Source organism: Dermacentor andersoni, chromosome 2 (assembly GCF_023375885.2).
Source record: "Dermacentor andersoni chromosome 2, qqDerAnde1_hic_scaffold, whole genome shotgun sequence".
NCBI classification, from domain to species: Eukaryota; Metazoa; Arthropoda; class Arachnida; order Ixodida; family Ixodidae; genus Dermacentor; species Dermacentor andersoni.
In genome coordinates, this window is record NC_092815.1 from 257,458,262 (window position 1) to 257,479,604 (window position 21,343).

General features: G+C 45.4%; 1 protein-coding gene across 1 annotated transcript in view; it reads left to right on the forward strand.

The window, feature by feature from the left end:
- Positions 1–20,441, forward strand: part of LOC126539741 (very long-chain specific acyl-CoA dehydrogenase, mitochondrial-like) — a 250,060-nt gene extending 229,619 nt beyond the window's left edge. The window contains exons 12-13 of the mRNA XM_050186588.3: positions 17,280–17,428; positions 19,663–20,441. Of these exons, the coding sequence (XP_050042545.1) occupies positions 17,280–17,428; positions 19,663–19,800 (287 nt within the window). The 3' untranslated portion in view covers positions 19,801–20,441. The remainder of the gene's footprint in view (positions 1–17,279; positions 17,429–19,662) is intronic.
- The last annotated feature ends 902 nt before the right edge of the window (positions 20,442–21,343 follow it).

Here is a 21,343-nt window from a genome sequence, read left to right on the forward strand (position 1 = left end):
GAATGGCACCTTCTTGACAGGGGCTACCTTGACGGGTGAGTGCACTTGCCGTGACCCTCCAGATTTCAGATTCTTCTATTGGTTGCAAATCGTACCGAACCTTACAAGAAACAGTGCAGACAGTGCCTTCTCTTTACTGTTGGCGCCAGCTACAAGTGGAGTGGTGATTGAGTCACGTGATGTGCAGTCCTTTCGTCTGTCACGCAGATTGGCCTTAGATAATCCAACTGCCGTAATGTCGGTTTAGCCCTTCTGTGCTTTCAAAACTGGAAAGAAAAGCTTTTCATGGAATAAATAAAACATTGATGCAAAACACAGGTCCACTATTAAACTGAGAACCTCATTGGTATTCAGTACAATAGAACATCACATATCATTAGTTTCAGAGAAAAAAAACACTTGATTCTATTCAACAGAAATTCTACTGATAAAGAAAAATTTTCCACACCTTCATATACTGCAGCTGAGGTGTAAGTGCTGGCATACTAAATTGGTGTACCCTTTACTAAGAGTAGACCGTACTGTATAACTTGACTTCTATATAGAAAACGTGCTCTGAATGGCTGCCAGTATGCTTATTAGCCTAGTCTAGATGCTCGTACTGTGACCAGAGATGGTGCATGCGCAGCTGTATATTTAGGGAATGCGTACTGTGCCCCATGACAGTGGCCCCTTTCCATTCTTTGCATACCTCACTGCATAACACGGCTGTATTGCGGCGAAACTGACCAGTCAAGTTCGAATTATCCGGCGAAGGTCAATATTGAGATTGAAATAATGGAGGTTTGAGCCCATAGAAATGTTTGGGCACTGGCCAGGACCTTTAATTCGGATCAAATTAACCAAAAAGTCTAATTAAGAGAAGTCTACTTCGATCACGCATGTATTTGTTGAAACAGCTTAAGCACCTGCAGCAAATGACAGCTTGTTCACAGCTGCACTTTTCTCCTCGGTTTCCAAGGGCCACGAGCTGCACAGCTGCTACGCTGCACAATGTGAACTGATGGAACACTGGTTGAGAAACGCAGCCAAATAAGAGAAACCAGAGATGTACAGTAGACGATAAACTCTTCTCGAATGACTCCACCTGCTGATGCAGTTCACTGCATTCTGGCACTTGGGAGAGCTCAGGGTCACGGTAGCGAATGTCGGCCACAGTGGCCACATTCCAGCTGTTGTGGAAGGCAATTAATTTGTAGTTTTCCATTACAGCGACCCTCATAATTCAGTCTATTCTTCAGACATAAAGGCCTCCCAAATTACTTGGCCGCACATTTTATGAACTGCATCTAAGCGTGAACCTAAGAATGCTGCCCTTCAACTGGCAGGCAAGCACAGCAGCTGGGTCACATAGTCGCAACATTGACACATGTGCTTGTTTATCTTTTTCTCGTGCCTGCTGTTCACTGCCTAACAAATGTTAGGAAACGTTATCGCAGTGCAGGACACACATGCACGTATCGGAAGTTTCTCTAATGTTATAGATGGTTCTGTCTGTTCTCTGTTGTCGCTGCGCAAAAAGAATAGTGTAGTACTTACTGGAAGACCCACGGCCACCAGCAGTTACTCTGGAACCTCAGGTGACTTATGTAAAATCAAATCAAATCAAGTTTATTCATTACAAAAAAAGGAAACGGTGACATTTTTGTTTTACAGATGAGGGCTGACACACTTGAGCTGAGAGATCAGATTTTCATTGATCGCCGACTGTGTTTGCTCCTGTCATTGTGCTTTCAGTGTAACCTGGTTTCCTGGCCACGGGTTCGCCCAATAAAAAGTTAGTTTTCCCATTTACAGTTTTGCTACTGTGTTCTTGGCCATCGCCAGCGTGTGACATCTGGTGGAAGTGCTTTGGGTTCATCTACCCGACACCTCTGACAAGCCGTGATCCAAGCCCAGACCATGATGCAACGCCAATGCCATCCTTAACCATCGAGCAAGCCACAGGCTGCGAAACCTGCTTCCGGAATATGGACTTGTACCTGAGACAACCAAGAAGATTGTGGCCAAGTCTACAACCCCAATAGCAGACCCAGCGTCTCCCATCATGCTATAACAGCCCAGGGAGCCACCAGCCTTCTGTGGATCATTTAAAAACCTGGAAAACTGGCTGGAAACATACAAAAGGGTCGCTGAATTCAACAACTGGAACTCCAACGACAAGCTGCGGCATGCGTACTTCACCTTAGAAGACGATGCCAGGACATGGTTTGTGAACCGGGAATCGACCCTGACTAAAGACCTGTTCCGCAACGGCTTCCTGCAGACGTTCACGAACATCCTGCACAAAAAGCAAGCCCAGGCTCTACTGGAAACCTGCATGCAGCTGCTGATCGAGAACATTGTGATCTTTACAGAGGAGATGGCTCGCCTCTTCCGCCACGCTGACCCCAACATGTCTGAGGAAAAGAAAGTTCGGTTCTTGATGCAGGGTGTGAAAGCACAACTATTCGCCGGATTGATACACAACCCGCCCACGACTGCCGCAGAATTTGTTTCCAAGACCTCAAACATTGAGAAGACGCTCGGTATGCAGACAAGGCAATGTAACCACCTAACACTGACTGCCAACTACACCGATGTTCAAGCACTTAGCAGCAACAACCTGCGAGAGTCCATCAGAGCGGTCGCTTGCAAGGAACTGCAGAAGCCCTTTCCAAGGTCACAGCCTCAAGTGGCCTCAATCGCCAACATCTTCAAAGAAGAGGTTCAGCGATCACGTGGGGTTACTGAAATGCAACCACCAGTGCCACATCCCCAGCCAGAAGCTATGACATACGCCGCCGTCGCCCCCCAGATTCCCCCTCCGTGCCTGCACCCCATGACGCCGCAATTCCGTCATCCACCACCTCCGCCACCAGCACGCCCACCCGTCGCCTAGTGCAGCTACCCGAGGAAGACACATTTGGCACGCTTTGACCACCGCCCGCTCTGCTACCACTGCGGCGAAACCGGCCATGTCTACCACCGATGCCCATACCGCGACTTGGGACTGTGAGGGTTCGCCGCCAATGCACCACACCCACAGCAAGGTGAACAGCCACGTGATATCGTCGACTACATCGCAGCCACCCAGTTTAATTCCCAATGTCCTTCCCGTTCGCCGAAACCTGGACGTTACCCTTTTTTACAGCGCCAACAATATACTGGCCCAGCCTGGTCCGTCGGCCCATATCCGGAAAACTAAAAGCTGCAACCGACGAAGGTGCGATTGCTCACCATCGAGCTGACGAAGATCCTCTGACATATCTCGATGACCTGTTTGCTACAATGCCCCGATGCTGCATTATTGGTTATAGCGATGAAGCCTGGCTGCTGGGTGCCCGAGCCGAAAGTAGTGAAATGTGAAATCCTCAAAAAGAAAGAAAGTTGGGGTGTGCGTATACTCGAATATACGAATACAAATCAAATTGTAACTTCTAGAATAGTTTGATTCGCGAGTCGAATGTTAACTGTTCGGTTACTCAAGTATTCAATATATTCGGCGAGCCTATTTGGCGAGTAATATGTGAAACACATTTCAGTTCTACTGTTCCATTATGGTCTAGCGCATAGACTCTAAATACACAAAGTTTGAATGTCACGAACCTGATAGCACACAGATTGAACTCTCATCTTGACAGAGCCGAACCGTGAAACTGAACTGAAACAACCATTTGTTTGCACCGCTCGCACAGGCTGCACCATGTGTCATTTCCTTCACAAGCAAAACTTGCAGATACGCTTGAGAGGAATCTGAGACTGCAATTCCCGAGCACAAGATGAAAGCGCATCATTGCGAACCACAAAACTGCACACCACGGGCGCCACGGCATGCTGCGTTGCTTCATTGCATGGCTGGTGCGAGCAGCAGTCGTGCCACCTCTCGGCTGCAGAGCCAACAAATATCTCTCCTACTTTTGCAAGTGGGATAGAGGTGGCGCCAGTTTCTCGTCCCCCGTTTCCCATGCGCACTCCGCGTCGTTGGCCGTTGGCACCGTTTCGCCAGGCGATCCGAAACCGTCAAGGCCCTCGTTATCGGAACCAAGCCGATGTGTTCTGCTCAGAGATTTCATCTGCGATGTCTATCGAACGATCCTGCTCTCGGTCGGGGGCGACATGACTGAACAAACGAAAAGCGTTTTTGCAAACATTTCATAAAAAACTCGGCCCAAAAAGCAACGTGCAAAAGCTGTGAAACAAAACTTGGAACGCCATCGAGTACGACGATGCCACTTGCGAACCATCTCGAGAACAGGCATGTTTCTTTGCACAGTGTGTTTTTGAGAGACAGCGGGAAGCAAGGAAGATCAGGCGGTGCACAGCTACTCACCAAAAGTGCGCTGGAGTCGGGCCTATCGCAGCGCGAGAGAACGGCGATAACCACCAGGATTGCCCTTATGCTGGCTGTCGACCTTCAGCCTTACGTCTGTGTCAAAAATCGAGGTTTCAAACAGCTGATGAACCACATGGAGCCGTTGTACAAGATACCCAGCCGGACAACATTTTCGAGGACAATCATCCCGGAGTTGTACAGAGACACAGTCACGGTTGTCAAGGAGAGAATGCATGCAAACTTCCAGGAAGGCATAGAGTCAATCTCGTTTACAAGTGACTTGTGGACATCAAGGTCTAATCACAATTACATCATCCTCACCTGCCACACCTCTAACTTCGAGATGAGAAGCTTTGCATTGGACAACCGGAGTGTGACCGGGAGCCACGCTGCTTGCAACATCCTGGAGCACCTGCAAGCAATGATGGATAACTGGGAGCTTCCACTGCAGGATGTGCCAATCTATGTGGTGACGGACAATGCATGAAACTTCCATGCAGCCCTTAGGGGCATTTCTTGCATCCCAATGCAGTGTATGGGCCATACACTGCAACTAGCTATAAAAGATGCCAGGGAAAAAACAACAGGAGTTCCTGCCATTCTCAAGAAGTGTCGCACAATTGTTGGTCATTACAAACACAGTGCCCAAGCTGTGGCAAGACAGTATTATTGCCAGCAACAGATATAGCTGTCAGTTTTGGTACTTGTTCGAGACGTGGAAACAAGATGGAACAGTGAGCATGACATGCTTTCGCATCTTGTTCAGCTGAAAGGAGCCGTCTGTTTAGAGCTTGCCACCTCTGAGACGAGTGCGCCCGACTTGACACCACACGAGTGGAAAGCAGTGGCTGGGCTCGTCAAAGTTCTTGAACCAAACACATTGGCAACCAAAGATCTTAGTGGCCAGAAGTATGCAACTTTGTCGTCAGTAGTACCATTTCTTTTGTGGAACACAAATGGTTCTGAAAGACTGCGTTGCAGCTGATGATGACAGCTCAGAGTTTGCAAGAATCTTGCTGAAAAGCATGAGGACAAGGTTTCCAGGGCAGGACGAGTAAAAGGAATATGTGTTGGCAACCGCCTCTGACCCAAGGTTTAAGCACCTCTGCTGTGCTCAAATGTTCCAGGAAACAAGGCTCTTGGAGCTTGCACGAACTGAGTAGCAGAACTCTCCAGGAGAAGCATCAAGTTACTGTACTGAAGCGTCAACATGTATAGCTCACAAGGAGCACTTGAGCAGTATCTGGGACAGCAGTGAGAAGCTGGCAGTGTCATCAGAAAGAACACACTCCTCCAAAACAGCCAACATCGAGGAGTTTCAGCGGTATGTTCGAGAGCCCACTTACATTAAGCACCAAGACCCTCAAGCATTCTGGAAAGAAACAGCAAGAAACGCTTCCCAGGACTGTGCAAGATGGCCGTGAAATACATGGGCATTCCAGCAATGAGTGTACCAAGCAAAAAGTTGTTTTCGACAGCTTGCAACATTGTTATGGTCCGGAGGGAAAAGTTGATCCCAGTTCATGTACATCAGCTAATTTTTTTTTTCATGAGAATTTGTAAATGCTCAAGCGTCTATTAAATAATTTTGTTATTCAATATTCAATTCGATATCTGGCTTTTTTTTCTTGATTCAGTATTTGATTCGAGACTTACTATTCCGCATTCGCACACCCCTAAAAAATAAAGGAAATGAGAAATGCGAGCCACTGCACGATGGGCCGCTGCTTCACTAGCTGCCGCGCACTCATTTTCCAGCCATCTCCGCGCGCCTCACTCCCGTCACCCTTCCACCCCTCCGAACACGAATGGCCTGCACCCATAGCTCTATGCCGCCCCACCCTCCGAAACACGAATGGACCAACCGTGCTACTCCAAGATTGCTCACATGTTGCTCGCTGGCTCCTCATTTATTGCAGTTCTGCAAACAGCTTACTCGCTCGCATTCGTCTTTGTTGGTTGCATCAAAATCATTCCTAGCCATGCGGTTTCTCAGCATCGTTTGACTTTCTACCAAAACGGAAGATGGCTGATCCACCCGCTGATCATCGGCAATGCACGATGTTGCCAGTGAAAAGAAAGCGCGCAGCTACAAATTTAGAAACAAAGTGCTTCTAACCGATGAGGTGATCATCGCGAATGTGCTTGTATCAGATAGCGATGGCAATGACCGCAGCGATGACGTGGTAGGGCAGGCTGCCTCAACGCTGTCCTCACAGGAGGGCCGGCAGATGATTTAGTCCCTCTGGGACTTCGTTTTCGTGAGGAACCTTCCACTGCACTACGTGGAGCATGTGGATACCTTACAGATGGATGTCGCCATGCTTCACGTAAAGCATCCAAGGCTGATGGACGTAGGGTTTTCTGATGCAAGCCAGTGAGAAGTACATGGCGAGATGCTTGTGGCGATCTTGTCTCAGCGTTTCTTCTGGATTTCTAAAGCTGACGGGCTGCTGTGGCAGCCTTCTTGCAATGCTTAAAAGGCCCCTTTTGGGGCCACTAAAGCGATGCCTTGGTGGTGCTTGCATATCGCTTGCCACCCCTCTTTTCAGTTGTTATAGCAATGCCATTCTTTAACCCTTTCGCTGTCACTGACGTACCGGTACGTCATCGCGCTTCCCCTTCACGGTGTCACTGACGTACCGGTACGTTCTCTATCGTGCGTTCAAAATTTCGCGCCTGAGCGCAAAAACAGGCGCTCCTGGATTGTCCACGCCATCTGTTGACTCTTTCTACAAGTTCGTATATTCGCTCCGACCTGTGTTAACCCATGTATTGAAGAGTACGGTGCGACTGCCACTCCCCACTTTCTCTTTGCTGAGTGGCACGGTGGCTCCGCGTTCGCTGGATCATGCGTCGCGTGCGTGTGGTTATGGGTTCAAGGGTTGTTCTGTAATCTCCGCTGGTTTGAAGGTTTTTATTTTTCTTCTGATGGTGTGCCTGCTACGGTGCGTCAAGTTCAGGCGCACGTGCCGTTGCCTCTCCAAAAAGGGTGACTCGATTGCTGCTTTCGCTCTCTCGCCGTACCCTCGCTTCCGACCTGCAGCAGTAAACGTAAAGCCCTTCGAACTTTGTTTAGCCTTTTTTCATGTCCCTCTGTCTTCTTGATCACGCAACGTCCCATTTCTCTCCGTTGCGCGGGCGACTGAAAGCGCATCCTCCCTGCGCGCGGTTACTTTCGGATGGCTCGGCGCGCGGGACCTTCGTCTGCTCATGGGAGCGGTGGCTGAATTCCGATTCAGAATACGAGCCGAGCTCGGATTCGGACTCAGACAAAGTCGCATGAGACGAAGAGGGTTCCGCATCGTCAGATTCGGATGTTGAACAGATTTTATAGTCAGGCTGATGATGATGATGATGATGTTTACTAACAACAGCTGCAGAACACTGAAATGTGCATATTGCATTGGCTATGTTATTTGTATACCAATCATAATCAAAAATAAATTGCTATGTTCATTTCCTGTTATGCTCGTTCCCTGAAACCAAGCCGACACTGGGGGTGCGTCACGGCCAGAAACGTCCGACAGCGAAAGGGCTAACACCAATAGCCGCGACTTGTTACACACAATTGAAGCACCCAGGAAGCAATTAAACGAGTGAACACCATCAACAGCCAGATGGAGGAAGGTGGTGGGGAGGGGCACTGGCCTACTCGCCATTATAATTTTCTCACAACAGCTATGCCATCCCCATATTTTGATTTTTTTTTCATGCAATCCGCTTATAGCAATTATCGGTTATAACAATGACATTTTCATGGCAGTTGAATATTGTTATAAGTGGGTTCAACTATATGACGAAGTGTGTTTGTATGCGATTTCAGTTTAACGAAATTTCGCTTCCACAGCAAAGGATTGCTGAAGCAATAAATGGAAACTTCTGCGGACGCAGATGGTCAAATTATTGAATTACAAGCAGCTGCTTGCCAACGCACCTTGTAAATCACGTGCAAAGCGACGAGAGTTGCCACTGAAGTGGAGTTGCATAATTTTCTCTGTAAAGTCCAAGTGCAATAAGATCCTATCGCGCCCTGCACACCTTGTGCTATAGATACGAGTGAAAGTGTGCGAGGTTGAGAAAGATGGTGGCTTCACGCACAAGTGCTGCCTCCCCACGCGAGTAAAGAGAAAGAGGCTGCGAGCTCGTGGTAACACGATTGTCATGCTGTGCGAAACATGGTATCGCAACGAAGAAGTGTTGCAAATATCAGACTATGTCTCTCATTATCTGAATCGCTGCAATAAAAAAGGCGGCGGTGTCCTGTTGCTTACAAGGACTAACTTGCATTGCGAATTGTTGAAAGACTTTACTCAAATTACTGCTGACTTTGAAATTTTGACTGTTCTTCATGGTCGCAGCATTTTTTCTGTGGTATATCGCCCACCGGGAGGGAATGTGGTTAATTTTCTTAAATACATCGACAACCTGCTATCCTGGGTTAACGATAACGACTACAGTTTAGTTTTGGGTGGTGATATTAATATTAACATGTTACACGATAGCCCACTTCGCAGAGACACATTGCGGGTACTTGAGTCAAATGCTTGCATTAATACAATTACTGCTCCTACTCGTGTTCAAGGTGACAGCCAAAGTTTACTCGATGTTTTCATTACGAATTTTGACACAGAAAACATTGAATCGGGCGTAATCACTGCTCACGTCAGTGACCACTTGCCTATCTTTCTACTTATTAATTCACCTGTGTTGCCCTCGCGTCTTTCTAAAGGTCAACACTTCACATTTCAGGATATTAACCCATTCACACTTGAGAAATTTCGCAACGAAATATTGCACATAAACTGGCAAGACGTGTATAACGAAAAAGACTGACAAAGCGTACGAGTTGTTTTTATCATTTTTTCAGAGCGCTTACAGAAAGTCGTTTAAGCGCAAAACAAAAAAAAGCCAGAAAAGCAAGGAAACCTTGGATTACTGACAGTACGTTGAAGTTGATCAAACAAAAAGATGCTCTTTTCAAGCAATTCCTAGGCACAAGGGATGCAACAGATTTAGCAGAGTTCAAAAAATTCCGGAATAAAGTTAATGGTACTCTAAGGGCAGCAAAAGTGCAATATTTCGAGAAATTATTTAATCAAGAAGCGATAATGCGAACCGATATCACCTGGAAAAAACTAAACAGTTTACTTCGTGTAAACAATCAGCCAGAGAATGCAGAAGAGTTAGAAATAAATAATCAGCCGACATCAGGCACGGCATTGGCTGACGCTTTTAACAATCACTTTGTATCGCTGGTGAATAGTTCCTACGATCCTCGTTGCACAGAATACGTAAAACCAAAAGTCGTCGAAAGTGCATTCCTAAGCCCCACTAACACTCATAAAATCTACAGCACGTTTCTCAGCCTTCGAAATAGCAAAAGTTGCGATATTGATGATTTGCAGATTCGCCCAGCTAAGCATGTTCTAGACCTAATCTCTCCTGTCGTAGAGCACGTGTACAATCTTTCATTGGCGAATTGCATATTTCCTCGGCGCATGCAAATAGCGAAGGTAACAGCACTTTTCAAATCTGGCGACAGAAACGACCTCTCAAATTATAGGCCGATATCGATCCTGCCTATTTTTTCTAAATGTCTTGAGAAATTGATTAATACCAGAGTAACCTCTTTTTGTAAAAAGCACAATGTAATTACGGATTACCAGTATGGGTTTAGAAAAGGTTGTTCAACAGAAATAGCTTTACTGATGCAAAAAGAGATAATTTTACGAGGCTTTGAAGACAATTTATTTACTCTCGGTGTCTTTATTGATTTTTCGAAGGCTTTTGACACCCTTAATCACGACACTCTACTAACAAAGCTTGACATTTATGGCTTTAGGGGAACTTTCCTGAACTTAATTAGAAGTTATTTGCAGTACAGGTATCAGACCGTTGTCGTAGGTAACAACTGTTCAAAAAATTTGCCTATATTCGCTGGAGTTCCTCAAGGAAGCATACTAGGACCACTATTGTTTAACCTGTATATAAATGACATAACTAATATCAATACCAACGCCCAATTTGTTATCTATGCCGACGACACTAGTTTGTTCATAACTTCTAAGGACGTGAAAGAATTACTATGTGTTGCTAATGATACACTAGCCCAAATAAACAAGTGGAGCTTATTCAACTCATTAACTATTAATACTACCAAAACAAAAGGCGTGCTTTTCCAGCCAAAAAACAAAAGGCACAGTATTGACGGACATCTAAAAATAGGCACATCTTTCATAGACATAGTACCATCGGTTAAAAGCTTAGGTGTCATATTCCAAGAGAATATGCTGTGGAATGACCATGTCAACATTATTGCTAACAAACTTGCACGTGTTGTTGGAATACTAATAAGATTACGCTTCCTTTTACCATTAAGAGTGAAGCTCCTACTTTATAATTCTCTTTTCTTATCTCATGTTAACTATTGTCACCTCGTATGGGGCAACACGACTAGCAGTAACATCAACATTCTATATTTATTGCAAAAGAAAGCCATCCGTGCAATTTCAAACGCTTCATTCGATGCACATACTGATCCTCTTTTTTGTCAATTAGATATAGCGCCGATAAAATCGGTCTACAATACAATTTTGCTGAAACGCTTTTTTACGGAAAGAAAAGGTAGCACTCATTTTCTTGTGCACTTGTCAAGGCTAACACTAAATACAAGCAGTTTCAGTACACGTCACAGAGAAACTTGGCATATTCCGCACTCAAGAACTAACTACGGGAATCAAATGCTGCGCCATGAACTACCATCTCTACTTAACTCTTTTCATTAATCACCCTACTTATTATCATTTCAATTGGGTGGCCAAACTTGCCACTCATATTGGCATTCACGTGAATGCTTAGTGTTTTTCTTTGTGTTTTGTTCTGATGTATACGTGTTCTAAGCTGTAATTGCACAGTGACCTATTTAGTTTTGTATTTCTGTGAAGTTACCCGTAAATGAAAAGGGATTCATAATGTCTGCATTTTGTTTTTTTCCTGTTCGTGTTTTTCGTAACTTGTATGCCAATACTATATCTGCATTCATGTCAATTTTTTCGCCGCAGTGCGAAGTAACTTTGTATAAATAGTCCCATTTATCCACATATTGTTTATATTTTTTATTGTTCATCTTGTACTTGTGCACGCATTGCTACGTGATGCCAAAGAAACCAATAAGGGACACAGACCTAGTCAAGCCGATTTTATGGCTTTTTGTCTGTGCCCCTGCTATCTGTACGTTGTATAGATACAAATAAAGTTCAAAGTTCAAGTTCAAGCAAGGGGTGGGCCGAGGGAGGGCGGGGGTAAGCTGATGCGCGCCGTGATTTCTGGCGCGCGTCTCAGCCCTGGCTGTAAGTAAGGCTGAGCACATACAAAGCCACACACCCTGCTTTAGAGGTAATGTGCCGTGTGGGCAAAGAGCGGGCATGCCGAGACAGCGTCGCAATGTAAGCTGTCTTCTCACGTGTTTATTATTGACGGTTGCGTAATCTTGAGTTTCAGTGACCCGTTGGAGTGAGAGGCAGAAGAAGCATTCCCTTCCCGCTTCCGGCGCTTTTCATGATAACGTCGTCCCAGTGTGGTTGAAGCTATCAGCTGCAGGGGCAGAGTGTACGCGAAAGCGTGGCTGGCTTCGCTTAATTCGTACCGCCTATGTGGAGAAATTGTCAACGTGGCATGAAACCATGTCATTCGTTGCAGACTCCAAATTCATCAAAATGAGTTGTTTTCTCATTCAAACTTGCTTTTTTCAATTGCCCGGTAGCTCGGAAAATTCTGCGGCCCTTTTCCGTGTGAGAAAAATCTATCGGTGACTGTAGTTAAGTGCATAGAAGATCGAATTTGAATAGAACGAAATTTTGATATAACAAAGCAAATTGCCGATTTTACCTACTTCGTTATATTGAGGTTTAACCTTTTGAGGGTAGTTTTTTTTCGCCATATCCGACTGTCCTGGGTCGATTTTTTTTATTGCAGATTCCAATTCTTCTGAAGTACCTATGTCGAAAAAAAATGACCATAATATTTCTAGCGTGACTGTAAAGTGATAAACAAATATTTTGTGTTGATATATATGTACTGTTTATTCATGAATAACAACAATAAAGAAAGAAAATAAACTTATAAGAATAAAAAACTTGATGCATTGTTATACGCACAGTTCAAGACTTAGAAAATGCGCACAACAAGAATATTTCGCAGCTCTCAAATGTTCTCGCCCTTACACTAATCCTTACATCCATGGCATAATCGTACTGCTTAGGTGAGCGCACTCAAGAAAACTGTGTGGTTGTGTGCCCATTTAAAAGCAAAACGTGTAGAAACTTCTGCTAATCTTCATCTTATCGCCAACCAGAGGCAACTAGTTTTCGCGCGTCTCCAAAAAAGAAAAGGAAACGCATGCATGGCGGCATCCTTTCTATGCACACCCCTGTGAGCACTAAACGAGCGAGAAACAGGCGGTCGCCCTTTGTGCAATTAGTAACGAGATAGCCATCAGTTTTGCGAGCGCAAGAAGCTGAAACTCCCGTGAAACGAAACCTAAACCACTGCCCACCTGCGCATGTGCCAACGCATGAGCGGTAGTATACAGACACACCGGAGCAAACTAGCTCTAAAACAAACCATGCAACGAAAACTGAGAGAGGGAAGCGCGAGAAAAAAATTCCCTGTATTCCCACATAGTGGCAGCACATGCCAGAAAAGAAAAAGTTAGGAAATAGGCGCACTTTTTAAACGTACAGACAGCGCCGTAAATATACGGCTTCGGCCATTTTGGGCTTGTTCGCGGCACTGTATATTTACGTTATTGACCCTGAAAGGGTTAACTCTATTTGCAGATGTTGACGTTGGAAAGGGTCCCAACAAGTCCATTCCTATTTGCTGAAACGGTCGGCAAGGATGCTCGATCGGCTGCATGCTCGATCTTGCTGGCCTTGTCGGTGGTGTCTTGTGTCGCTGGTAGTCACGGCATGTCTGTACATAACAGGCGAAACTGGCAGTCAGGCGCGGCCAATAACGCTTTTCGTATTCTTGCGAGTGTACGAGAAGAGCACAGATGCCCGGCTGTTTGATTGTTATGCAGGGCATGCATGACTTCTGGCCGGAGTGGAGCGGGCACAACGAAGAGGTAGTTTGCACGAGCTGGGGAAAAGTTCTTTTTTATGATAATGTTGTCGCATAAGCAAAATGAAGACAGTCCATGCCGAAATACCCTAGGGACAATGTTGGTCTTGCCTTCTAAGTACTCCACAAGGCTTTGTAACTCCATGTCTGCTCGCTGCTGCTCAGCGAAGTTGTCTGCATGGCTGTAAGCGCGGCTGAGCGCATACGAAGCCGCACACCCTGCTCTAGAGGTAATCTGCCACATTTGCAAAGAGTGGGCATGCCGAGATGGCGTGGCATCATGTAAGCTGTCTTCCCATGCGTTTAATATTGGCGGTTGTGTAATCTCGAGTTTCGGTGACCAGTTGGAGTGAGAGGCAGATGAACCATTTGCTCCCTGCTGCCAGCACTTTTCACAGGATGTCTACCAACAGAGAAAACCAGGAATTCTTGGGGATTTTGAATAGTCTGGAAATACTCAAGGAAAACTCGGGGAATTATTTATTTATTTATTTATTCAGTTCCCACAGGCGCCTTCTGGCGCCTGTGGGAACTTCAGGGAAAATCATCAGGGAAAACTAGCTGTAATTTTACTGAAAGAGAACGAAAGTCACGCTAATGCTGGCTCAACTAACATAGAGGAATTGTAACGAATCGTCTTTGATGCCGTGTCGTTGGTTGGAGGAGTAGCCAGTGTACAGTCAACGAGCGATTTTCTGGATGGCAGATTTTTTGGACGTGCCCAATAATTCGGACGGCTTCACGGCACAACCACGTACCCCATAGAGTCAAGTATCAGAACTTATGAAATTTCGGATGCAAGAACCCTTCGGCCATGCCATTTTCCAGACTTCTTGCAGTGACCGCATCCGAAACAGCATTAACCAAAGCCAGCACCTCCTCTAAGAAGATGCCAGTCGTGTGAGCGGCGCGCTTCTGCCGAATAATCTCCTGTTTCTCTCATCCATGCAGCTGAAATGGCCATGAGAGCTGACACTACCGCAGACACGACAGGACCGGTCACTGCTGCTGTGCACGCTGTCCACGCCTATGTTTTGCATCCTTTTTGTTTGTGCCGATGTCGAATTGACTATGTTTTAGAGTTGTATAGATGAACTCCTGCAGCCGTGCACTACTGTTGTGTTCCACTGTCTACGTCTAGTTAATAGAAAAGACCTACAGGTGTTTCTTTTCACGAAATACCGGCCGACAGCTCTGCATGTGAACAATTGCTGAAGCCTATCTTGAGGAAGGACTGGTTGTAGAACACGACGTCTAACTACTCTGTTGTTTCCAAGTGTCCGATTTTAAGGACAACTGCAAGAAGTGGCAGCTGGAGCCGAGTGTTGTGCCAAGTGTGTTCCCTGGTTACGTGTCCTATAGGGTGACGGCTGCCGCAAGAAGTGACACCAGCATTCAGAAGCGCAAATTGGAGCCATCGGAGAATATGTGACCCACCAGCAACGGTGCTTCAAAGGTTCAAAGCGAAGCACTTGTGTCACCAAATTGCAAGGAAAGTGCTTCGGCCGACTCTCCTCTGAGTGAGGCTGCAGCGTTAGGGACAGAAGGAAACTTTGAAGTCATCATCATCAGCCTGGTTACGCCCACTGCAGGGCAAAGGCCTCTCCCATACTTCTCCAACTACCCCGGTCATGTACTAATTGTGGCCATGTTGACCCTGCAAACTTCTTAATCTCATCTGCTCACCTAACTTTCTGCCGCCCCCTGCTACGCTTCCCTTCCCTTGGAATCCAGTTAGTAACCCTTAATGATCATCGGTTATCTTTCCTGCTCATTACATGTCCTGCCCATGCCCATTTCTTTTTGTTGATTTCAACTAAGATGTCATTAACGCGCGTTTGTTCCCTCACCCAATCTGCTCTTTTCTTATCCCTTAACGTTACACCTATCATTCTTCTTTCCATAGCTCGTTGTGTCGTCCTCAATTTAAGTAGAACCCTTTTCGTAAGCCTCCAGGTTTCTGCCCCCTATGTAAGTACTGGTAAGACACAGCTGTTATACACTTTTCTCTTGAAGGATAATGGCAACCCGCTGTTCGTGATCTGAGAATGCCTGCCAAACGCACCCCAGCCCATAGCCCATTCTTATTCTTCTGATTATTTCACTCTCATGATCCGGATCCGCAGTCACTACCTGTCCTAAGTAGATGTATTCCCTTAACACTTTCAGTGCCTCGCTACCTATCGTAAACTGCTGTTCCGTTCTGAGACTGTTAAACATTACTTTAGTTTTCTGCAGATTAATTATTAGACCCACCCTTCTGCTTTGCCTCTCCAGGTCAGTGAGCATGCATTGCAATTGGTCCCCTGAGTTACTAAGCAAGGCAATATCATCAGCAAATCGCAAGTTACTAAGGTATTCTCCATTAACTCTTATCCCCTTATCCCCAATTCTTCCCAATGCAGGTCTCTGAATACCTCCTGTAAACACGCTGTGAATAGCATTGAAGAGATCCCATCTCCCTGCCTGACGCCTTTCTCTATTTGGATTTTGTTGCTTTCTTTATGGAGGACTACCGTGGCTGTGGAGCCGCTATAGATATCGTTCAGTATTTTTACATACGGCTCGTCTAGACCCTGATTCCGTAATGCCTCCATGACTGCTGAGGTTTCGACTTTGCAGTAGTTTCACCCAACTGTGAGAACGACATAGGCAGCACTGCGCTCACTGCCGACTCTTTCAAGCAACATGCTGCTGTGGGCTTTGACAGAGAGGTCAGAGGGTATGTGAGGCAGTCTTTTGGCATGCAGACGAAGAATGAATGTGCCTCGACCTTTTACATTGAGAGGACGCGAGGGTGTGAAAAACAGCGTACGTTAAAGGCGAAAACTAAGAAAGATTATTGATGCCTACAAAGAAGGCCTTCGAAAGCTCAATCAACAGTGCCATGCTAGCACATTCATGGAAGCTGTTGATGATGCTGAATAAGGCAATGCCAGAGCAGTATTACTGCTCGATCAAGTGAAAAATTACCATGCTAAGAAGCCACAGTGGTCGGAGACGACAATCATCTGGCAGCTAATCAGCCCTATCTTTGCATACGCTTTTGCACTTTCCAAAATGCACGCTGCTTTAATTGCCGTTCCCTCTTTCCACATCGCATCATCATTTCGATCGGTGCTGTCAACCTGGACGCTTGTACTGACAAAGGTGGCCAAAGTGGGCATGGCCCTGTGACTTGCGACATTCTGACACTGTGTGCGATCTGCACATCAGGTCGACGTTGGGGGGGGCACGTGCAGTAGGGCAGAAGCACTCACCGAGTCAAAATCCGCTGCTGCTTAAGCCAGTCTGCACAGACTTAAAGCTCGTACTGTGCCAAAAAAAAAAAAAATGAGATGCATCATGGTGCACGCAACATGCAGAACTGTGTAGGTCTTTACACCAAATATACCGAATATTCAAAAATTAAAATAGTAGATATTCGAGTCGCAAATCAATTTATTGAGATGTTAACATTTGATTCGATGATATTCGAGTGCCTGAACATCAGCACTCTCCACACGAAAATGAAGAGAAAAACAATGAAAGTCATCCTCTGAGATTTCGCTGAGGCAAGCACACGCATGCTCATGTGACATGCCTATCCTTGTTTGAGAACATGCCAATATCGCTCTATTTAGACAATATTTGTGAAAATATGTCAACTGCTTCAAAAGGTTGATTTGCTGCTCTGAAACGTGCTTTTACCACTCGCCTCACTAGAAACAGAATGGTTGGCGCGGGAAGGGAAATGCAGCCGATGGGGTTGGCTGTTTATTCTGCTCTAGACTGGTAGTGGCTGAATTGTGCTTTGAACGCTGCGAAGCTAGACAGACTGGTGCTGCTTGTGTTGCAGACGAGCAGTTTCTGCTGATGCGGCTGGCCTACAGTGCCATCGATGTGTATGCCATGGTGGCGGTACTGTCACGAGCAAGCCTTGCCCTGCAGAAGTCGCTGCCCTCAGCTGAGCATGAAGCCCTGCTGGCCCAGCTCATTTGCAGCGAGGTGAGACCAGCTTTCTCTGTGATCAGTTCTTCCATTAAAGTTCCTTTGAACAATGGAGTGTACACCATTGCTGCAGCAGCCTAGCACGAACCTATTGGATAACATTCAGTGCTGACAGAGTAGCATCATTCTCTTCCCTTTGTTTTCAACTTTTGCTACAACACATTTCCATTTGTATGGAACAAGGCCATCTACTCTGCACTGACATGTTACATTTCATAAGCCCACTTGCCACAAATAACCCAAAGAAACCGGTCATCTAGGCCAAAATTTATGTATCAAATTGTAGCGGGGCACTGTAAATTAGACACTTCAGGCGTAATAACCTTTTCATCCGGATATGCCACTAGACGAAAACACCAATTAACAATTGCTCCGTTTCACACGCGTAACAACTCCTTTAAATACTCTTTCTTTCCGCGGACAATAACTGAATGGAACCAGCTGACTAACACCCAAGTTCAACAGCCTTGTTTACGTCGTGTCTAACTTAGTACTTACCGTATGCCTTCTATTTCAGGTTTTTGTATTAGTTTAATTACTCTTATGTATGTATGTCATTGTTGGTTGCCTTTTTTGTGATCTTTTCAACATTTGTACCCTCCTGCCAAAATCCCCAAAGTAGGATTGCAGTATCAATAAATAAAATAAAAAAATAAAATAAAGCTAGCAGATACCATTCTGATGACTGCATTTTGGTGGAAAAGGCCCTTTGCTCATAGAAACAGTAAAGCTTAAACAGTGATACGTATCTCTTGACAGTGATTCCTTGCTTTGTGAGACTACGCAAGAGGCAGGTACACATATTGAAGTGCATATGTAGTTGTTTGAAGGAAAAAAAACAGTCAAAAAACACAAAGGACAAGAGGAGAGGTTCACACGGCAACGACTGGTGGTGTATATGTAGTTGTGTTCTGTAAGGTAGCAGTAGCAAAAAAAAAAAAAGAAAAAGACTTTTATGCTTCTTTTAGTTTGCTTGCATCATCGTGCATTGCATGTCGGCACTTCCTGATGACTGCTGGAATTCACTGATTGCCAAAACTGTATAGGATCGTTCGTGCCACTTGAATCTTGCTGTTAGATGCCCAAGTGTGCAAATTACTACACTGACCATGATGCAAGAACATTCAGACCTACACAAGAACTCTGCCCAACTAATGCACCCAATTTATGTGCAAAAGCTTGCCATACTTCCACACATCATTCATGCAGGCAAAAAAAAAATGTTTTGCAACCACCAGCATGTCACAATATATGTAGTTTCTCTTTTTACAATTACTACGAGCATGTTAGAATTGATCATGCGTGTTTCTGTGTCTTTTGCCAACACAGAAGCAAGCAATACTCTGTACGAAACTGCCGTACAGTTGTCCAATTTTTTTATAATCCCATGGGTGGATCGATTGGCATGACGGTCAGTGCCTTGTAGTGGAGAGCACCGGTGAAAGTAGCAAGGCTAGGCATGGAACAGACCAGGCGTTGTCGGCTAGGCTATTCCAGTCAGCTTGACCTGCTGCTTCCAATGGAAGTAGAAGTGCGCACCCGTGTCTGTTGCACTTGACATCATCTGCTGCAGCTCTTACGTGTGGTTACAATAATTACATGACTGGGTACGTTGGCCTCAGACACTACACGCACTTAGCCTCACTGCTTTTGCAGGTGTAACGCCACTGTGAGGTTATTAGAAAATCGGAGAGTTGTACACTTACCCATTCTTAATTTAATCAGTGCCTGCATCGTTTATGCTACTTATGGTTGTACAGTTAGTGTGTGTGCTCTTTAATGTATTCATTGTGACTAATGCTCGAATGGAGCAGGTACACAAGTGGAGAAATAACGACAAGGACGCAGTGAGAGATGACCACACGTGGATGTTTCTGTTGCTGTAACAGTCGCATGACTGTAATTTTTCTTTTCAAATGCTGTCGACCGTGCCAAAATAAAATTTTCCTTCACTGGTAAGGTGCTGCATCCTCGTTGCTATTTCTCTTTTTGTGTTCTTGTCCCCTTTGCACATTAGTGACAATGAATTCATTGTGACTTTCTCAACTTGTAGTAATTCTTTAATGCAAGCAAGTTTTGTTCCAGGCGAGTTGTAGCAGCCGGGTTGTGTTACCAGCAGGTAACAAACCTTGCTGTTGGAAAACATGGAATGTTTTCGCTTTCCCACTAAAAGTATGTTGAATCTTTCAGATTGAGTGAACCAAAATCTGCCTGGCTTTCCCTGCATGCAGGCTAGCGAGCGTGTTCAGGCCAACTTGGGGGCCCTGCGGTCATCTGAGAAGCAGGCCAATTTTGTCACCATGCGTGCGGTGGCTGAAGGCATGTGCGAAGCTGGTGGTGCTGTGCCCTTGAATCCACTGGGTGTCTGAACCCTGCCTCACCCGATAGCCTTGACAGTGACGTCAAGGTGTGCACTAATGGTAGTGCTCCTGACAAAGTGGTCACACAGGCATGTGTTGGAGTGTCACAATTGGTTGTGAGGGCATGGCCGCAGCCTTGCTCATAGTCCTGGCACACTGCGGTGCCACAGCTGCCAGGAGGAGGGTGGTGCTGCACACACGTGAGCTGCACTGTCATTTAGAGGAATCTTGTTTCTTATGAACTGATAATAAAGCTATTTCAACAGCTCACTGTCAAGATGCAGTGCAGATAAGTAGTTACCAGCCCAACAGAACTGCGTCTGTGGTGCACATTTCCATTGTAGTGAAAGTTTTTAAAATTTGTTGTGCCTTATTAGGTGGATGAGATTATTTGCCACTATGCCTGCATGCAGTGTGATGGGCTGAAACGGTGCCCAAGACCCGAGTTATTGTACCTTAATTAGTGCATCGTACACAGTTGTGCCGATTTGAGTGCAGCGAATTTCGCACCTGCTCTTTGATTGGCATGGCTGGGCACCTGGGCACAACACATCCCCACTGCATTTTAAGTGCATACTTTGTTTCAATTGCCTGTGACCCTGCAACTCTGGACATTTCGACCTATTGAAATAAATTTACAGAAATGGTGATGATGCTTGCACTATTTTTCTTTATGTACAGCTTCAGCTGCACTGGCCACCTTTTATGTGGAGGCAGCATCCCCTTTGTATATCATTCCACATTTGCTATGTGTGGATGGTGCCTTAAATACCTGTTCTCCACAGCCTGCTGCTTGAGAAATGCCCAGTAGGCTCACAAGTGCTTGCATTATGCAAATGCTTTGTGCCCATTCATTCACGGCAGAGCCAAACTACATCTGCTAGCTCCACATCCAAGTTGGGAGGGTGAAAACAAAGTGCTGAGCAAGGAAGTGGCTGTTGTCCTGGCCTGCAGCAGATTCAAGTAGTGCCATGAGAGCACAGATAACTAGTGCTGTGCGAATAGCAAAATTTTGGGTGCTAAGCGAAATTGAATGTTAAAGTTTGAGTGGGAATCAAGTTGAACATTTCTCTAATACTTCGAAGTTGAAATACCTAAAAAATGTGTACTGCAAAACATGGCCAAGAAAGCAAGTTTATTGCACAACTAGTGTGCTCCCACATAGTTGTTCCAACAACACATAGTTGCTCCAACATAGCCTACAGACATTGTGAAGAAGCTCCATGTAGACTGAGCTTGTCAAGGTAACGGCCCTTGAATCGGCACGCAATCAGGGTGTATCCAGAAGTGACCTTAAATCCAGAAAAAGCTGGATCACTGAAGGAAAGGAACTATCAGTTGAATGGATTTCACATTCTGTATGGATGTACTGTGCTTGTCTTCTTTTTTTCTGATGGTCAAGGCAGGGACATACCATAGTTTAAAAAAAATCTTGTAACATTATTGTTTATTGTTTAATTTTTTTCTTTCTGTACATCAACAAAAGTCGAAGCAAAAGCAAAAGGCTATACAGCCTGACAGAGGCTTTTGCTCTGAGAGACAGTTCAGCTCA